The following is an 18,577-nucleotide window of genomic DNA, read 5'->3' as shown; positions in this document are numbered from 1 at the left end:
TCAATATTTGTAAATTTGGAAATAAGCGTTTTAGTAGCAAGAACTTTGAAGAATCATTTTTTTTTAGTTGAAAAACTTATTATGATGATTCTAAGTTACTCTTTCCAAAACTAGAGACGAGCAAATTTCAGAAAACGTACTCCATTTAATATCCTTTTTAGTGGTGCAATTGCTTTTTTAATTACTTTTTTTCAAAGTCGAAGAAATTGATGAAAACAAAAAACCCTGGTTGAAGGTAAGGTGGAAAATAAAAAAAAGTAAGTTTTTCAACTTTGAAAAAAAGAAAAGATTTTTCTAAGTCCTCCCTACTAAAAGCTTATTTCACGAACGTTTACAAGTTTAGTAGTGATCACATCTTATTGAAAATAATTATAATAGATCTTTATTTGCAAGAATGTATATTACTTATAAATTGATAACAAAAAATAATATTTTGGTACATCACTGCCTGCTGTCAAAAAGCAGAGTTTGTACTAGACAGCAAGAGTTTTTGGAGATCATCAGAGAAATAAACACAATATATCTTTACAAAATGAAAAACAAACAAATAAACAAACAAAATACAGAATAAATTTGTAGCATGAACAAAACCAACCAAAAATCTAGGCTTTAAAATATCTTAACTACAATTTAAATTTTTGAAGTTATACAATTTTTGCCTTTTTTGTAGTTTTTGAAATTTTGATTAATCTCTCTTTAGAAAAGAAAAGAAAAAAAAAAAACGAAATGCCATATTTAATGAAAAATTGTAATATTGCTTGGTTTTTACATTGTAAAAATGTGAGTTAGCTAATGAATTAAATTAAATCTCAAATTCGAGTCCAATGTCACACCAAGATATTCAACTGTAAGCAAAAGGGATAGGCAATCAAGGACACACATCATTATCATCACAAGTATGAAAAGCAAATTTTAAATTATTAGTATTTATTTTCAAATTAAAAAAAAAAATGAAATTTAACTTAGTTTTCAATGGTCTTAACGGATTTGTCCAAAACCTTTTTGTTTGGGAGTTATCATTGTTTATTTGAAGCAAGGTCGTGAAATCAGAAAAAGTGAAATAACTCCGAAACTGCTGAGATTCGGACCATAGTTAATTAGGACTTTTCGGTTCCATTTTGGATGTAGAATCTAGTGGAAAAGTTTATAACTCGAATAACCGAACACCTGTATATGAGGAATAATATTATTTGGCCATGTCATATATGTGCACTTGTTATTTATTTCCATGTTTGTAGTGAAATAGTGATTGGGTGTTTATATATAATTATAATCCATTGAAGGTTAAAAAGAAAATATTTAAAGCAACATAATGTTTTTTCTTTCCAGATTTTTCAAAACCTACATCACCCGTCGAATCGAATTTCTCTGCGATGTCTTCAGCTGGGTATAGAGATATTGTACAAGGGCCACTTGCCAATTATGTACGGCTGTCTACACAAATCGGCGGTCTTGTCTCCGAGCATGCTCAACTTGTTGCCGATGCTTTCAAGTAAGTTGTTATTTCACATGTGTTTTTCTGCCAATTCAGGACCGGCTGGACGTTGATAATGCTGACACGCTTTTGATATTCCTCCGGGACGCGTTGTCTAATATTTGACATTGCCCTGAATTTCCCGAGAGTCGGTTTTCCTCAACGAGTTTTCATTCGTTATAAATCAACTGTAACTACTAAATAGTAATAAACACTTTGCGCAAAAAAATTGTTTACAATATTTTAAATATATCCTTGTACAGGCGTCAATACAATACGAGGTTATTATACATGACCAATTGGACCATAAAGGTCCTACTGTCCAAAGTATAATTTTCGATTGTATCAGAGATATTTCACTTCTTACTCACAACTTTATTCCATAAAATCGCCCATATCTCATGAAAGTGAATTCTTCATGGAAAGAGCATTTGTGATTCTATGAGATTCATTTGTGTTTTTATTTTAATCTTTAAAAAACCCACTAAGAAGATAACTTTTACGTGTATCCAAAGTTCTTGTTTAAAGTTTAAGTAAGTTTTTCTTGGTACTGTAAGTACTGACAAATATAGCATGTGCAGAAATGTTGTCCATATTAGAGAAATTAAACATATGACTTAGTTTCTCAACGATTAGTTTAATTGTTAAAAATTTGTTTTTTAGTTTACACAAAAGATCAGGTCCCCCCTTACTAGAGTTCGCAACAGCACAGATTATATCAACTCTCGGGGTGCCCGTGTTTTTGAAAAAAAAAAGCCCATTTGTAAGTATGTCGGGTTTGAATGCAGGGCCGCTGGATTCGAACCCGGGACCTTTACCTTACAGTGATGAGCGCCGTGTCAACGCCTAAACCGTTGCGGCCACCGTCCCCTGAAGGTCAGGGTTATAAACAGGGCGAGACAAAGAACCTACAGTGCATTATACTTTTCTATTACTTTACTTAAGAAGTTAAAAAATGGACTACTAAATAGACTAATCTAATATATTAAAAGGTTATTTATTTATATATGGGAAAATCAAAGGGGGAATTTACAAACAAGCAAAGGGAAAAGTCGAATGGGAAAATAGGTTATTCAATAACAGAATAGTAAGTTACCAGTATCCCAAGAGGTTTAGGAAAATATTTTTAAGCTTTTTACTCCATGTATATAGGGTGTCCTTTTTACATGGCCCGGCTGAACCAGAGACGCTACCTAAAAAACAAAAATGCATTTTTAATATTTTTTAGTGTAGTTTCAAATGTCTACCTTTTTCTGTAGAATAAATATGCAGGGTACCTCAGGCCGAGTTCATCAGGGCATATGGGTGCGGTTGCCCTTTTCCAACCTCTTACTTTGTACAAATGCTGATGACAAAAATTGATTAATAAACTCTATTTAACGAGAAGAATAAGATGTAATTGAACTTATGCTTTCCTCCGGCTTCCTTCAACTTAGTACTTTAGATATTGCATAAATTAAAATCTTAGGGCATTTCTCAATCACAGTAAGTCATCCTATACTAGCCAGTAATCGCAATCCAGTTTCATTTCGGGTGCATCATGTTCCTAACAAATTGCCTTTAATTAATTTCGATTTTAAAAACACCAGCTAGCTCAAATTCAAATACGTTTTGAATAAAAATAAGGTAAAAGGTAAAGTTTCAGTTGAAAATGAATGTGAATGATTCACAAATCTAATTTAACTTGCTTCCATTAAATACATTCCGAGTCGTTCGTTAGATCTTAAACCCTCTTGAAAGCATTAAAACATTAATATGCTTTAAAATCAGGACTAAACGTCTCCAGCGTGTCCTTTTTACATGGCCCGGGAGAAGAACCGTTGACGCTATCAAAAAATATAAAAAATTCGTGTTTAATATTTTTGAGACTAGTTAGAAATTTTTACCTTTTTTTGGAAAAAAATGATACCGAGTAACTCAGGCCCATTTTAACTTCAAAATTTCCAATATGACCCTATACATGAACTACACACAAAACAATGGTGCAATCGGGTTTTAAATTGGTTAAATTGGTCAAAAAAAGTCAGTTATGGCAAAAAGGCTGGAAAAAAAATCATTTGGTTTTTTATTTATTAAACACATTTCATGTTCGAACTGCGCCTGCCTTGCGTAAAGATGCAAAGATTTGCTCATTTTAACACTCTTCACCAGTAATGAGGGATAGGGATAAAAGAGGCGGCCACAAGGCCTACTGCAACTCGATCTGAATAGATTTATTGTGCTCTCCTGTTATTTATCAGATTATTAATCAGCGTCCATAGCCTTGCCAGCGGTAGGATTAGTTATTATATATATAGTATGTTAGGTTAGTGTAGGATCCTTGCTTGCGGTTTTTCTTGCCCTAGTTGCAAGAACCTGTACCTACATAGACCTTCACAGAAACATAGAATGTGTCTCTTCCTCTTTCTGGTAGTATCTGCATAGTATTTCTTCTCTCTATACTCCTATCCAGTGCATCTGCCTTCTTAAGTGGCAGTGCCCTGTCAGGAGTCCAACCGGCCTTCCAGTAATTCTTTTGAAAGTTTTGCGGATGGTCCTTTGAATCTCTTCGCGTGCCTCATACCTGTGTTATTGTTCCAGCAGGTTTTGGACTCATTTAGGATCCATTTTAAGATGTATCCTCTTTTGTGGCAGGACGCTAAGCCACAGTAGGGTTCAGGACCCCGAGAGCCCATGTTGGCCAACAAGTCAACCTTTCCGTTGCCGCTGCCCCAGCCTGAGTGTCCAGGGACCCATTCCAGGATCAGATCATTAGTGTTGCTGACTTCCTTCATAGCCTCCATGCAGTTCCAAACACTCTTCCTTCGGCTCGCATCAGGCTAAGGCCCTGAGAGCTGCCAGATTATCAGAGAAAATCGCTACCTTCCGGGAATGAATTGCTAGCCTTTTTATTCCTCTGGCGCATCGTTCAATCGCTATGATTTCAGACTGGAAAACTAGCATATTTACCTACGTCTACCGTCAGTTTTGTCTTTCGGTTCATCTCGTAGACACCAGTGATGAGAGCAAAACTGCTTAAAATTGTAAGTCCGGAGTACATCGCGAATTCTATTTTTTGAAAATCCTAAAAGCCTTCCGACATTTCGGAGAGAGGAATTCGGATTTTCGCGGACAAACAATAAAATATTCGACTCCTCGTCGAAATTACACTGCCGGTTTCTTTTTACCGTAACTTGGTCATTTTTTGACCAATTTAAAATCTGAATGCACCATTATTTTCAGAGTAAAATCCATAAAATGAGTCAGGTTGTACATGATCGTATTTGAAATTTTGAAATTGAACTGGGCATGAGGATCCCCTGTATATTTTATTTACAAAAAAAAGGTAAAAAATTGAAACTAGTCTAAAAAATATTAAACGTGTATTTTGGATTGGTTTAGAACCAATCTAAATTCAGACCGGCCATCTAAAAAGGACACCCTGTATTTCATATTTGACGTCAAGTGATAGTTATTCGACGTCTATGTGGACAATACGACTGTTGAATGTAATTTGAGGCTCTTTTGATGAAAACTACCCGATGATGCGAGCATCAGTGAACACGAAAGAGAGAAGAGAAGCCCTGCGGAGATTTCGATATTGAATCCAACCAAGCGATCAATCCTTATTTTGAAATATTTCAACCCGGAAGTTGAATGAAATCGAGAGGTTTTTGTCTTGTGAAAATGGCGTTCGGCTTGTTCCCACGTGACTTATAGTTTACGTTTAATTACTTTTTAATTGGATTAATCATTTATTTTGTTCAAGTATTGTGTTTAATTGTCAGTTTAAGTATGTTATTCTTATGTGAAAATTGTTTTAAAAATGTACAACCGTGTATCATACAGATATCCCGTTGTTCTCACGGCGAATTGCTAACTTTTCGCGAATGTCGATAGTTTGTTACAGTCGTATTACATTTACAGAGAAACCAAATAGCGTGAAAGTTAATGTTTAGCTTGTTCCTTTGGTTTGCTTAAAGATCCGTTGTTTTTCTTTTGCGTTGGCCGATCTTCAACCCCGGCTCTCCGGTAATTAACGCCGATCTAACAGCATGAAATTACATTATATGCTGACCTTGTTCCGGAAACACCCCGTTTTTAATCTCTTGTCTAATAACTTTAATAAACACCTCTTTTTTTTTTTTAATTCTAATATAAAAAAAAAATGTTTCTTTTACAGTGCACAGCTCGCTTACGTTGAAAACGCCGGTCAAAGGTCAGAGCCGCCTCAGAGCGAGCAAGTCTCACTTTTGGGGCCGACTTCGAGCAAAATTCAAGCGATTCAAGACTTAAGGGCCAAAAACAGGAGTTCGCCTTTCTTCAACCATTTAAGTGCCGTCAGTGAGAGCATACCCGCTCTCGGCTGGGTCACAGTCGTAAGTACCATCAAAGTGCTTATTTATTTATTCATACTTTGAAAAAACACCCCAGAAGTTGTTTAAAAAAATTAGACATTGAGAGAAATGTTACGTTGTCAATGAAAGAAATGTAATTTATTCGTTAATCAAACTGATTTTCCTTACTCAACAATTCCATTGGATTAGTTGAATCAATTGGGACTTGATAGAGCTGGCTGTTTCATTTACAGGATGTTAAAGAAATCCAGTCCAATCTGAAAAAATGTACGTATAATCATGTCTTTATGAAAGAAATTATTTTAAATCATTCATTCAGCCCTCTTCATGATTATTCATCATGTAGTATTTTCCTTGAGTTTTTTTTAAAGTGATACTATAAACATATTAATTATAACATATTACATTAAAATTATTATTATTTCCATCTGCTTGACTCCAGGAACCAAGAAAAAATATTTTGGGCGTAAAAATGACAAACCTACTAGTTCATGTATTTTCCTTCTGAATTTTCATAAGCTTTTAAGAAAAGAGTTGTTAGTACAGGAATTTAATAATGAAGAAGTGAGTATTGTAACTTCACACCAAGCTTTTAACTTTATTACAGTCTTCTTCGGGGCTACGTTACATTGTCGTAAATAAGATCACAGTAAAATATTTTTAAACCTCTAAAAAACTTTAAAAAAACAGTAGATAACAATCATTAAAACCTTTAATAAAGTTATTTATAAAATTAAAATGCGTGATTAGATTGTTCAAGAGAGTTGTTAGCGTTTTGAAAGCAAATTACAAGAATGTTACAACTGCCATAACATCCAAATACAGACTTAAGATTCTTAAAAAAAAATAATTGTTTGATGATTGACAGAATTTTTTCAGCTCTCATGCAATTTTTGTTTTTTGGTTGTCGCTTGATCGTTTCTGATCATCTTGATCTAGCGGCTTTTGTTGGTTACAAATTTCGGTGTGTAATTCAACATTTCACCATATTCAGTGCTATTTGTTCCAATTTGTGTCTCAATGTCATGTCAAATTTGTGTTGTGGTGTTTTGGTAATAAACTTATAAAAGGACATGTTAAATGTTTGATAAGATAACTCACACTGAAGATGGAATGCTGAAATGCAGACAGAAACTGCAAGAGTAGGCAGATTAGGATAAAAGATATAACCATTCTTAAAAATCTAACAATATTTGATATTTATTTACTTCTAAACTATATCGATCAGAGATCTAAGGTACAGCAAATGAAATTTAAATTTACCTTCACTAATTTTCAAGGTCCACTTGACCAATTAATATCTTTCAATTAATTAAGGTTTTTAGTTGATATAAAAGAGTCAATGTCACAAGCGGGATTTGAACCCATGACCTTCAACTAGATATGCCGCTGCTCTACCACTTGAGCGATCGTGACTTTGATCCACTCGGACATTAACTTCCTAAAGCTCTCCGTGGCCATTTCATTTGTCGCTGAGAATCAAATAGATTACACGACATTTGAAAAATGGCAAAAAGGAGGGAAAATTCAAAAGGTGAGGTTGAGATGGGAAGTTATTGCCCGTGTGGATCGAAATCACGATAGCTCAATTGGAAGATTAGCGGTGTATCTAGCCGAAGGTCGTGGGTTCGAATCCCACTCCTGACATTGACTTTTTTCTCAACTAAAAACCTTAATTAATTGTAAAATATTAATTGGTCAAGCGGACCACGAAATTAGGGAATTTAATGATTGAAAATGAAGTATACTTCACTAAAGCTCTCCGTGGCCATTTCATTTGTCGTCGAGAATCAAATAGAGTTCACGACATTTGAAAAATGGCAAAAAGGAGGGAAAATTCAAAAGGTAAGGTTGAGATGGAAGTTATTGCCCAAGTGGATCGAAGTCATGATAGCTGAAGTGGTAGAGCAGTGGCGTATCTAGTTGAAGGTCGTGGGTTCGAATCCCGCTTGTGACAATAACTTTTTTTATCTCAACTTAAAACCTTAATTAATTTAAATTTACCGTTCACACATTTCAGTTGCTTGCATTAAATGTGAAAGTTAGTATTTTACCTGGTTCAAAAGGCAAGATAGTAAAATAAATATGATAAAAATTGATAAAATTTTATATCTTGTGTAAACTGAACAAAAAAAACAGCAATACAAACTAAATCAGTAGAAAATAAAATAAAAAATGTCAAAACCTAAAACACAAAAGCTACAATAAATCAACTAGTCTCATTCATTGTCTAAACAAGGGGTCTAACGAGGGGAGGCTACAGTTGTGTGGTCATCAATTTTAATGAAACTTTTCTTCTGATACTGTAAACATTCTAGACATGTGTTTGAGGTTCCATCCGTTTGGCTCCAGGATCCAAGAAAAAATATTTTGGGTGTAAAAATGGACAAAAATTATAGTATTCACAAAGCTGCCGCTGCTCTCAGCTCTCTCAATCAATTTGAAAGAAATTTTAAGGGGTGTTAATACATCGAAAAGTATTAGAGATGAATATAGGGGTTTGGCAAAATTAACCCCAAGAAACGCGTAATAAATTGTTAAATATTGTGATGGTTTCTAGCTCTGCAAAAAGGCTAAAAGTTAATTTCAAAATTTATTAATCGATAAGAAAAATTCCAAATTTGATTTCTTACTTCATTGTTGTGATATAAATAAATAAACCGTGTAAATAAAATAAATCTAGCGATTAGACCATCCTCTGGGTATAAAGGTAACCATGTTACAGTCCTTGGCAATGTTGAGACTAAGTCTTATCTTCAAAGAAATTTCAACTATGAGGTTATATGAACCCTCGGGGTGCTGGTGTTTTTGCAAAAAAAGAATCCCATTTGTAAGTATGTCAGGATCGAATTCAGGACCGCTGAATTTGAACCAAAACCATTACGACTACCGATGCCCCCTGTCAATCTTTAAGATTATTTTGCCCTGATGATGACTTTAAAATAGGTTGAAAGCTTGGCAAATAACAATTGAATCGTTTTTACAAACAGATCATACCAAGATTCAGATTATTCATGGGTATGAAGGTAATACGAGATTGCCAGTACATTAAAATTTCATCCAAATTGATTGGGAGAGCAAGTTCTGACCAGTAGCAGCTTTGTGAACACAATTTTTTTGTTATTTTTACACCTAAAATTATTTTCTCTTCTTCACTCCTGGGGGCATTGGAACTCTTGGACACATCTCTTAATATTTGTCCACCTAGTATCATTAAAAATAAGTTAATCAGAAATAAGTGAAAATGGGGGGGGGAAACAGGTAGAAGTCACCAGTGATTGTAAAAAGACAGTTATAGACCAATTTGTAGCCTGATTATTGGACATTTAATTTTAATGGCAACACAATGCATAAATGTTTTTATTCTATATTATTGCAAAATTTCCAGCGGACACTTTTATCGTGTGTCATGTGAACTTCTTTATTGGATTGTGTTGTCTCTGCTGAATTTTATGCTTGGTGGGAATTAAAATGTTAACATTGTCAATGTTATAATTACAGAATGTATCAATTTGGTCCTCACTTATTGAAACAAAAAATGAATAAATAGCTTATGTGGTTATAAACATTAATTTTTAACCGTTTCGTAGATGCAAATCATTATTTGTCGTAAACTTGTAAATCTATTATACTACTTTGTAAGTATAATTGACTTTATTACAGTTGACAGATGAAGTTTAATTAAATTTATCATGCTATTCATTGTTATATAGTTTGCACTGGCTTGAATTAATTGATGAATTACTTGCAAAGACATTAATTTCAATTAAGCATAGTTGCTATAATTCTTGCATAATCAGTGACCAACATATATATTAAATTCAATTTTGTTGCACTTTTTGAACTTAAGTTTTTCACAGGTTAGGAAGAATTATTTTTTGTTGAAAATAAGAAATAAGAGGAATGAAAAAATGGAATTTTTTTAATATCTTCAGATCCAGTATAAAAGTGAGCAAACAGGATATGTATTATTATCCTTGTTCACCGTTCTTCCTGTTTTCAAAGTTTTGCCTGCCTGGTTGATTGAAAATTTGCTTCCTGCTTTTATTATAATTGAAAACAACTTTTTTGATTGACAATGTTTTTGATAACTTTTCATTAACACAACTGCAGTCACTTTACCAAGTGTTTTTGTAGATTGTCTATATCAGATCATCCTGATATGTATTCTCTGATATTTACTGCAGTAAATCAAAAATTGTTTGGGCAAAATTTTCTTAATAAACCTTAAAAGGAGACACTTGACAAAATAAACACACAGACCTAAAGTTAGCAAAATGTCGGAACATAAACAAAAAACAACAAGAATTATGATGACCAGAGCATCAAGCTACATTCACATTGGTCAAAATAATATTTGGCATTTTTTCCAAACAACGTGTGTTAGAACTTATTAACTATTTTCACTCGTTTCAAAAAGTTAAGCGGAATAGAATCAACAAAATCAATCATTTGTAATTTGGCTGTTACCCATAATTTTGGTCTGCCTATCAGCATCTTGCAATCTTCAGGTGGGGACCTGGTCAGTAACGACCAAATCACAGGTTCAACCCTCTGCAGACCATACAGAGAAATCTCATAATTTATCAATTTCAAGTATGCCCTGATTGCTCTGATTTAGATTTTTTAAATTTTTGTTCACATGCTACAGATTCTTGCTAATTTCTGTATGATTATGTCCCAAATAGACATAAAATTTGTATTACACAGAACTTTTGATTTGCTGGCTGGTATATGTTCCTAGTGATTGTTTTTAGAAAGATTTATTTGTTGTTAAATGAAAGACTGTTGTGAAATCTGTGAGTATTTTTAATGCCTTAATAAGATTTAAAAGTGAACAAACGGGATAAGTATTTTATCATTGTTCATGTTATTCCTTTTTCGAAATATTGTCCGCACATGGAATTTGCTTACTGCTTATATTATCATTTTTGAAAAACAATCTTAGATTCATTATTTCTTATTCCCTAAAATACAATCTCTTGTGACAAGATCGAATAGTCGACAACACCAAAAATCAATCATTGTGAAATACCAGCACATAAAGGTTTACAAGTGTTAAAAATGTAAGAATAATTATATAAAGAAACAAATAAAAAGATTGAAACATAGCAAAAACCAATATTTTTAATTCGATAAAAAATTTCAAAAGACAGGTCGCTCACCATTAAAGTAAGAGTATTAGTGATTTCCTGGAATGTACTGAGCCACTTGCACATATGAATAATTTGCATTCCACGTGTTGATGTTTCATGATGTATATTGGTCAAACAGGCTCTAATGAATGCCCAAAATCATTGTTTTTTTTGTCACACCTTGAAACAAAATCATTCTGAGACAATTTTTCTTTTTTTTAGAAACCTGCGCCATCACCATATGTAAAAGAAATGAATGACGCTGGACAGTTCTACACGAACAGAGTATTAAAAGACTGGAAAGAAAAGTAAGTATATTAAATAAAGTTTACTTTTGTATTATTATTGCCAAAAACTTGTGAGAGAGGATGATGTTACATAATGCTTACATAATGTTACATATGCCTTTTGTTTATTTATTTTTTTAAATATTATTATTTTTAAAGAGAAAAAACAATGTATTGGGTGTGTGCATAAGTTTTTGTTTTTTCAAATTTCAACTTTAATCTTCATTAAGGTGATCTATTATTACTAAATTGTTGCTAAGAAAGGGGTAGTTGAGCCCAAAAATCTGTTTAGAAAATAGATGTATCTAGATCTAGATCTATACATCTACAATACATGTATGGCATGGAAGCAGATAAAATTAATTTGAGGCATTGATTTATGAGATTAATCTCATGCATAATAATAAATTAAGGTTTTTAGTTGAGATGAAAAAAAGTTATTGGCAAGAGCGGGCTTCGAACCCACGATCTTCGGCTAGATACGCTGCTTCTCTACCACTTGAGCTATCGTGACCTCGATCCATTTGGACATCAACTTCCTATCTCAACCCCACCTTTTGAATTTTCCCTCCTTTTTGCCTTTTTTCAAATGTCGTGTAATGGGATTGGATTCTCGACGACAAATGAAATGGCCATGGAGAGCTTTAATGAAGTATAATTAATTTTAAATCATTAAATTCACTAATTTAGTGGTCTGCTTGACCAATTAATTAAGGTTTCTAGTTGAGATGAAAAAAAGTTAATGGCATGAGCGGGATTCGAACCCATGATCTTCAGCTAGATACACCACTGCTCTACCACTTGAGCTATCGTGACCTCGATCCACTCGGACACCAACCTCCCATCTCAACCACACCTTTTGAATTTTCCCTCCTTTTTGCCATTTTTCAAATATCGTGAAAGAGTGAAGTGGTAGAGCAGCGGCGTATCTAGCCGAAGATCGTGGGTTCGAATCCCGCTCATGCCATTAACTTTTTTTCATCTCAACTAGAAACCTTAATTAATTGGTCAAGCAGACCACGAAATTAGCGAATTTAATGATTTAAAATGAAGTACACTTCACTAAAGCTCTCCGTGGCCATTTCATTTGTCGTCGAGAATCCAATCCGATTACACGACATTTGAAAAATGTCAAAAAGGAGGGAAAACTCAAAAGATGGGGTTGAGATGGGAAGTTGGTGTTCGAGTGGATCGAGGTCACGATAGCTCAAGTGGTAGAGCAGCGGCGTATCTAGCTGAAGATCGTGGATTCGAATCCCACTCGTGCCATTAACTTTTTTTCATCTCAACTAAAAACCTTAATTAATTGTAATGTATTAATTGGTCAAGCGGACCACGAAATTAGTGAATTGAATCTCATACATAATAGTGGCAGATGCCTGTCGAAATTTATAGAATGTATGGTGATAACGAAGTAACTGAACATGTGAGCCAACAGTGGTTCCATCGTTTTATTAGGGCAAGAGATGAATCAAAGACCAGATTTGCTAAACACCATGACCAACTTAAAAGCGACAACTTATTAGTGCTTGGGAAGATGAAACAAATTAACTATCAATGAAAATTCAGGTACTCTCTGGGTTACATTGTGAAACTCGATTCATGGTTTTTACCCTCAGGAATAAGGAAGGATTTATTGGGAACTGTTACGCAACCAAAACCTTACAGAGAGGTATACTGTGTGCAGCTGGAGCGTTTTGGTTCATTGTTGAAGGAAAAACTTCCATGTCTCTCGCAGCATCATAAACTTGCCAAGTTAAGCTGGCAGCAAATGCCTTATCCTCCATATTCTCCAGACTTTGCCCCCTCTGATTTTTACTTGTTCCGCTCTCTAGGCAACCACATAACAGGCGGGGGATTTTTGAAGAAAAAAAATACTCTGCAAATTGGACTACAGATTTATTTTCATCTCAATAATTAGACTTACAAAAATGGGAAATATCTGTTATTAGAATGTTTGGCAGTATGTCAAAACAAAGGAAATTATCTTCTGTTTTAAAAATAAAATTAATTTATATTTTGAAAGTTTGATTTTTTTTCTGAAAACCGAAAAAACTTATGCACACAACCAATATAAGTAGGAATGATATTTAAATGTTGAATAATATGGTGGCCATTTTTGTAACAGGGATGCCAAACACATTGAATGGGTCAATGCCTGGTTGAACACGCTGACCGAACTTCAAAAATATGTCAAAATGCATCACACAACAGGACTTGTATGGGCGAAGGGAGGTCCTGGTGTCCCACCACCACCGCCGCCAGGTGGTATGCCTCCGCCACCACCACCAATTGGCGATTTGTCCATCCAGCCCGAAGGTGACGACAGATCAGCCTTATTTGCGGAAATCAACCGTGGCGAAGACGTCACAAAGCGTAAGTTTTTCCTCTCTAAAATCTTTGCCGTGCTTAAATATAAAATGATTTCTGATTTTTTTTTTGCAGATTTGAAAAAAGTCACCGCAGATATGCAAACGCATAAGAATCCGGGTTTAAGATCAGGCCCCGCTCCTTTCAAAGCACCTAATACTCAAGTTAGCTCTGTAAAGCACGAATTACCAGGCACAGGACCAAGAGGAACAGTGCAGAAACCCCCCGTATTTTCTAGAGATGGCAAAAAATGGCTTGTTGTACGTATACATTTCTATAATAACATTATTATTAACATTATACTGTATAAATTATAATTGTGAATATTATGGTACAGGAGCATCAGAAGGGTAATCATCAATTAGTGGTTGACGGTGCTGATATGAACAATGTTGTTTATATGTTCGGTTGTACTGATTCAACATTGACTGTCAAAGGAAAAATTAATTCGATTTTCCTTGACTCTTGTCGCAAGACATCCGTACTCTTTGACACACTTGTATCGTCAGTTGAATTTGTCAATTGTCAATCTGTACAAATGCAGGTCGGTATAAATATTTAGAAATCGTATATGTCAATGAATTGTAAAATAAAAATCTTGGAAATTTAAGGTATTAGGAAAAGTCCCAACCATTTCCATTGATAAGACAGACGGATGTCAAATGTATCTGAGTAAAGATTCGCTCGATGTGGAGATCGTGAGCTCAAAGTCTTCTGAAATGAATGTATTGGTCCCAAAAGACAATGGCGAATATGTAAGTATGCTTTCAAGTCTCTTAAAAATTCCCGTCAATCTTTATTTTTAAGTAAGAATAAAAGAAAGCGCTTGGCTTTTATAGCGTGATCGATGGTATTCGAGCTATAAACTGTTGACTTGGAGTGATTCAGTTCGAACTAAGTTTACAAGAATTGGAACAGTTATGTATTGTAGAAATTAAAAAACAAAACAAAAATATAGTTCTTGCACAATTATTACATTTTCAAAGGGGGGGGGGTACAAATGCACCAGTAGAATGTTGTAAGGGTGAGTAAAACAATTAAAAAATCTCCTTCTCAAGCGATTAAACACAATTTATTTCTACAATGAAACCCGTCTTAACTTGTACCCCTCTAGTGACCAGGTTCTCTTAGGCGGACAATTTTTGCATTCCCTGCCCAAAAGATAGGATTTCTATACATTTTGAACGCCTCTATGAAGGATTCCCTCCACCAGTCACAGGCACTCTTCAGTCCTCATCAGAGTAAATCACACCTCTAGAAAAGGCATAAACAGTAAAAATATATTAAATGTCTATATAGGAAAACAAAAATTACGATAATTTAAAATTGTTTTTAAGCTAAAAATGTTTTAGGGCAGTATAGGCTGGGAGGTATGGCATGTAATAATAAAAACAGTTTTTAATTTTGTATTTGGACACAGCTATTAGGAAATTATGCCTAATTTTCGTTTCACCTTTTTCTAATAACTACTTTTTTTGCTCTGTATCTTTTACAAAAGCTTCGCTTTTGTGGAGTAATCAACACTTCTTGCCCCTCTGTTTTAACATGGTTGACTGATCAGTTTGATTGAAATTAGGATTGCCACTCTATTTATTTGTCATTGGCCAAAAGGGCACATATTGGCCCTCAAGTCTCAATAGTATGTGCATTATGTGACATAAAATTAAAAGAGGGGGATATTGAGTTGAATAAAGATAAGTTAGAGAAAAAATTATGTCAAAGTGAATTAATTAAGAATGCATTGTTAGGATGAAATATCTAAGTTTAAAACACAGATCAATTGATATTGAGATTTAGATAGTCATTTCGGTCAGTCTTTCCTCACTGGGTTAGATCATTTGCATTTCTGCATTTTGCCATCAGACTAGCCCAGTGATGATAAGTTTATTACCCTGCAAACCACAGGAGGAAATCTCACAATGTAATTTAGTTGTTAACCTTTATTTTGGCCTTCCTATCTTCCCTTTTTTGGTCTAACTACCTTTTCGCTTCTTGCCATCTGTCAGACAAACCAGTGATGAGGCGGATTAATATACAATGAAACTCCTCTACAACAAACATGTAAGAAAGAAAGTTTTTTTTCTCATTATTGAGGGGTACTTGTTCAGGAGCGGGCTGAAATAGATTTGTTAAATTAGTATCAATCTTGATTCAAGCTGCCAATTCCCTCCACTCCTTGGATTTTAGTAGTAGTACAATTTTGTGAGAGTTACCAAATTGTAATTTGATCCTTAATTATAATCTTGGTCTGCTTATCTTCTCATTGGGTTGTCTGTCAGACACATTCCGCCATTTTGCCTTCTCCAGTGTGTCGAAACTTTCCTGACAGACCACCTCAACAATTATAGCAAACTTATCACCATGGAGACTACTTGAGAAAAATTCTTGGTGTAATTTAATTTTTACTGGCCATTTTGGTCTGTCTACCTGTTTTGGCATCTTGCCATCTGACAGACCAAACCGGCAAAGATAGGCATATCAAAATAATTAATGGCCAAATGGCTAGTAGTTCGATTTTTTTTTTTTAAATAAAAAAAGAAGAATTGATTTCATCCATTTAAAAAGTTTTGTTTTCATTTGTCAAAATAAACTTTCTTTCTATTTACAATGCCAGATATTGCCTCTCCAAAATCTCATACATAAGTTGCGCTTATTCTGAATTGATCTCATTATTGTCAAAAATTCCCTGCCATAAAAAAAATCATTATTCCATCATAGTTAAAAATAAAACAAGTATTAAAAAAAGGTCGTGTGTTTGTGGAATTTACCTGTTTAATTTTTGTAACTTTTAGTATTAACTTCTGTGAGCGATGGTGACATCTTGTCAAAAAGAGTTTGTTTGTCAGTGATTTTGCAAGATTGATGAGATTGATTAACCTGACTAGCGTAACATAGAGCTTTTCTGTTCACTTCATATGGTGGCCCTGAACATCTTGATTCGAGCTTGTTATACTGAATGCTTGTATTTCGAGGACATAGACATTTTTCAATTGGGCAAAAAAACAAAATATTATTTTTACGATTAATAAAGAAAACAAATTTTTATGATCCCAGTAACAATAACATGTGGTGTTTGGTGACCGTTAATTAATGATTTGGCAATCGTGAGATGCAGTCTTTATCTCGCCAAAGATTCTCTCCTGCATTGTTCGACCTACATGAAGATAATTTTGATGGTCTTTGTCTCAATGAGTTGCGATGGCTATTTAAGCTAAGAAGTGAGGTTTTGCACTTAAACTCGGCCGTTTAGATCAGAGGGGAATTGGGAATCTGTTCTTTGTGTAATTTGCACTCTATTGAAACCGTATCCCAATTCTTGGCAGAGTGTTCATCCCTGGATGAGATTCGGTTGTTGCATCTCGGATGTTCCCAGGGTTGACCTGTTACGGTTTTTGAGTGGCTCAAATTCGCGGCCCTTAATTTGTTACGCTAGGCATACATGGAACTACAGATATGAATTAATTAATGAGTTTAATTTTTGATTTCTATTGTATAACCTGTTTTTCTGTTCTCTTTTGCATTTTGGCAGTTGTTGCTTCTCCTTTTTTTTCCTTTTTATTGCGTAGGCTATCATTTATTTTATTTGATTGTGTATTTTTTCGTTTCTGATTGTTTAATCAACGACCTCTGGCAGACGGATCCAAGATCCATGGCCTTATATGCTTTGATATCTAAATTGTCTTTTTTCCTTTTTTTTATGTTTAATAAAGCATTATCATTATTATTATTATTATCTTGCCAAAGAAAATGTTTTTCTAAACCTACGTCACACCAGACTGCATCTCATAATTTTCAAATAATTAATAACAATAACATTAATAGAAAATATAGCAGGAAACAAATTCCCTCGTCACTCTAAAAAGTATAAAACGGTGGTTTTTGTTTTACTCACCCCTATGAATGGCATATTCGTAGATGCTTTTTATTAAAATTTTCAAATTTTTGTTAATATTACAATGCAATTATCACACTTAAATAAAAAATGTTATGCCAACAATAATTTTATAAGCTCTCAGTTGATACTTAATATAGTTTTGTTCTAAATAATTATTATATTTTAATGGTTCACATACACTGAGCATCACTCGGAGAAATATTTTAACGTATTCATTTTCTAAAGCTTTTTGTAGTATCGTTCTTCACCAATGCACACCATTAGTTTGTTACAAACTTCATTATTTTTAATTTTTTTTCAGACTGAGCTTCCCGTTCCTGAACAGTATAAGACTGTAGTGAAGGGCAAGAGCCTCACAACAACGCCAGTAGAAAACAAAGGTTAAATTATCCTTACAGATTCAAACCCATAAATTGTATCACCGTACTTTCCAACATGCAAATAACGATTGAAATTGGTTCTAACTGTTTGAATTTCATTTGGTGACATGTTTTCTTTAATGGCGTTCTCTCTAATGTAATATCCTCTCCATTGTCTGTGATATCTGGAATTAGGTAGAAAAAAAAAAAATCAAATTATATTTATATCCTATGTGAATTATTAGTTCCCTTTAGTTCTCCTTTTAGCGCAGATTTTTATTTTTCTGATTTAGACAGTTGGAAAGTGGGTGACTTTCATTTTATTAATTTCTTATGTGGAAACTGTCTTAAAACAATTTGACCAATAAACCTGGCAAATTAGGGAAGTAAAAAAAAAATCATCAAAAGAAATTTATGATAAATGAAAATATGGGTATTATTGTAACATTGTATGAAACTACATTACATAAGTAGCGAATTTAGGGTAAGATTTCAACTAACTTAGGTTTACCATTAAGGCTTTTTTCTTTAATCAATATAATAAATTGGTTGTGGCATGAATTACAACTAAAATAACATCGCTCAAGAGAACTTTTGATATTACTATTATAACAACAAAAAGTTGCTTTTTCCCTATTTTATATTTACACACATTATTTATTCATGTTCTTCCTTACTGTATTTAAAACTGCATATTATATTAAATATTCCTGAAAAGTA

At 33.8% G+C, this 18,577-nt stretch overlaps 1 protein-coding gene across 2 annotated transcripts in view; it reads left to right on the top strand.

Annotated features, from left to right (window-relative positions):
• The window catches only part of LOC106668472 (adenylyl cyclase-associated protein 1), a 64,722-nt gene extending 46,145 nt beyond the window's left edge, over positions 1–18,577 (top strand). For both annotated transcript variants that reach the window (XM_014397275.2, XM_014397274.1), the window contains exons 3-10: positions 1,330–1,492; positions 5,637–5,832; positions 11,169–11,254; positions 13,362–13,609; positions 13,679–13,863; positions 13,941–14,147; positions 14,215–14,358; positions 17,800–18,577. In XM_014397275.2, coding sequence (XP_014252761.1) covers positions 1,374–1,492; positions 5,637–5,832; positions 11,169–11,254; positions 13,362–13,609; positions 13,679–13,863; positions 13,941–14,147; positions 14,215–14,358; positions 17,800–17,883 — 1,269 coding nt within the window. In that variant the 5' untranslated portion in view covers positions 1,330–1,373 and the 3' untranslated portion in view covers positions 17,884–18,577. The remainder of the gene's footprint in view (positions 1–1,329; positions 1,493–5,636; positions 5,833–11,168; positions 11,255–13,361; positions 13,610–13,678; positions 13,864–13,940; positions 14,148–14,214; positions 14,359–17,799) is intronic.

The sequence above is a fragment of the Cimex lectularius genome, unplaced genomic scaffold, assembly GCF_000648675.2.
Source record: "Cimex lectularius strain Harlan isolate CLEC.00 unplaced genomic scaffold, Clec_2.1 scaffold36, whole genome shotgun sequence".
NCBI lineage: Eukaryota > Metazoa > Arthropoda > Insecta > Hemiptera > Cimicidae > Cimex > Cimex lectularius.
This window is presented reverse-complemented; position numbering and strand designations above follow the sequence as displayed.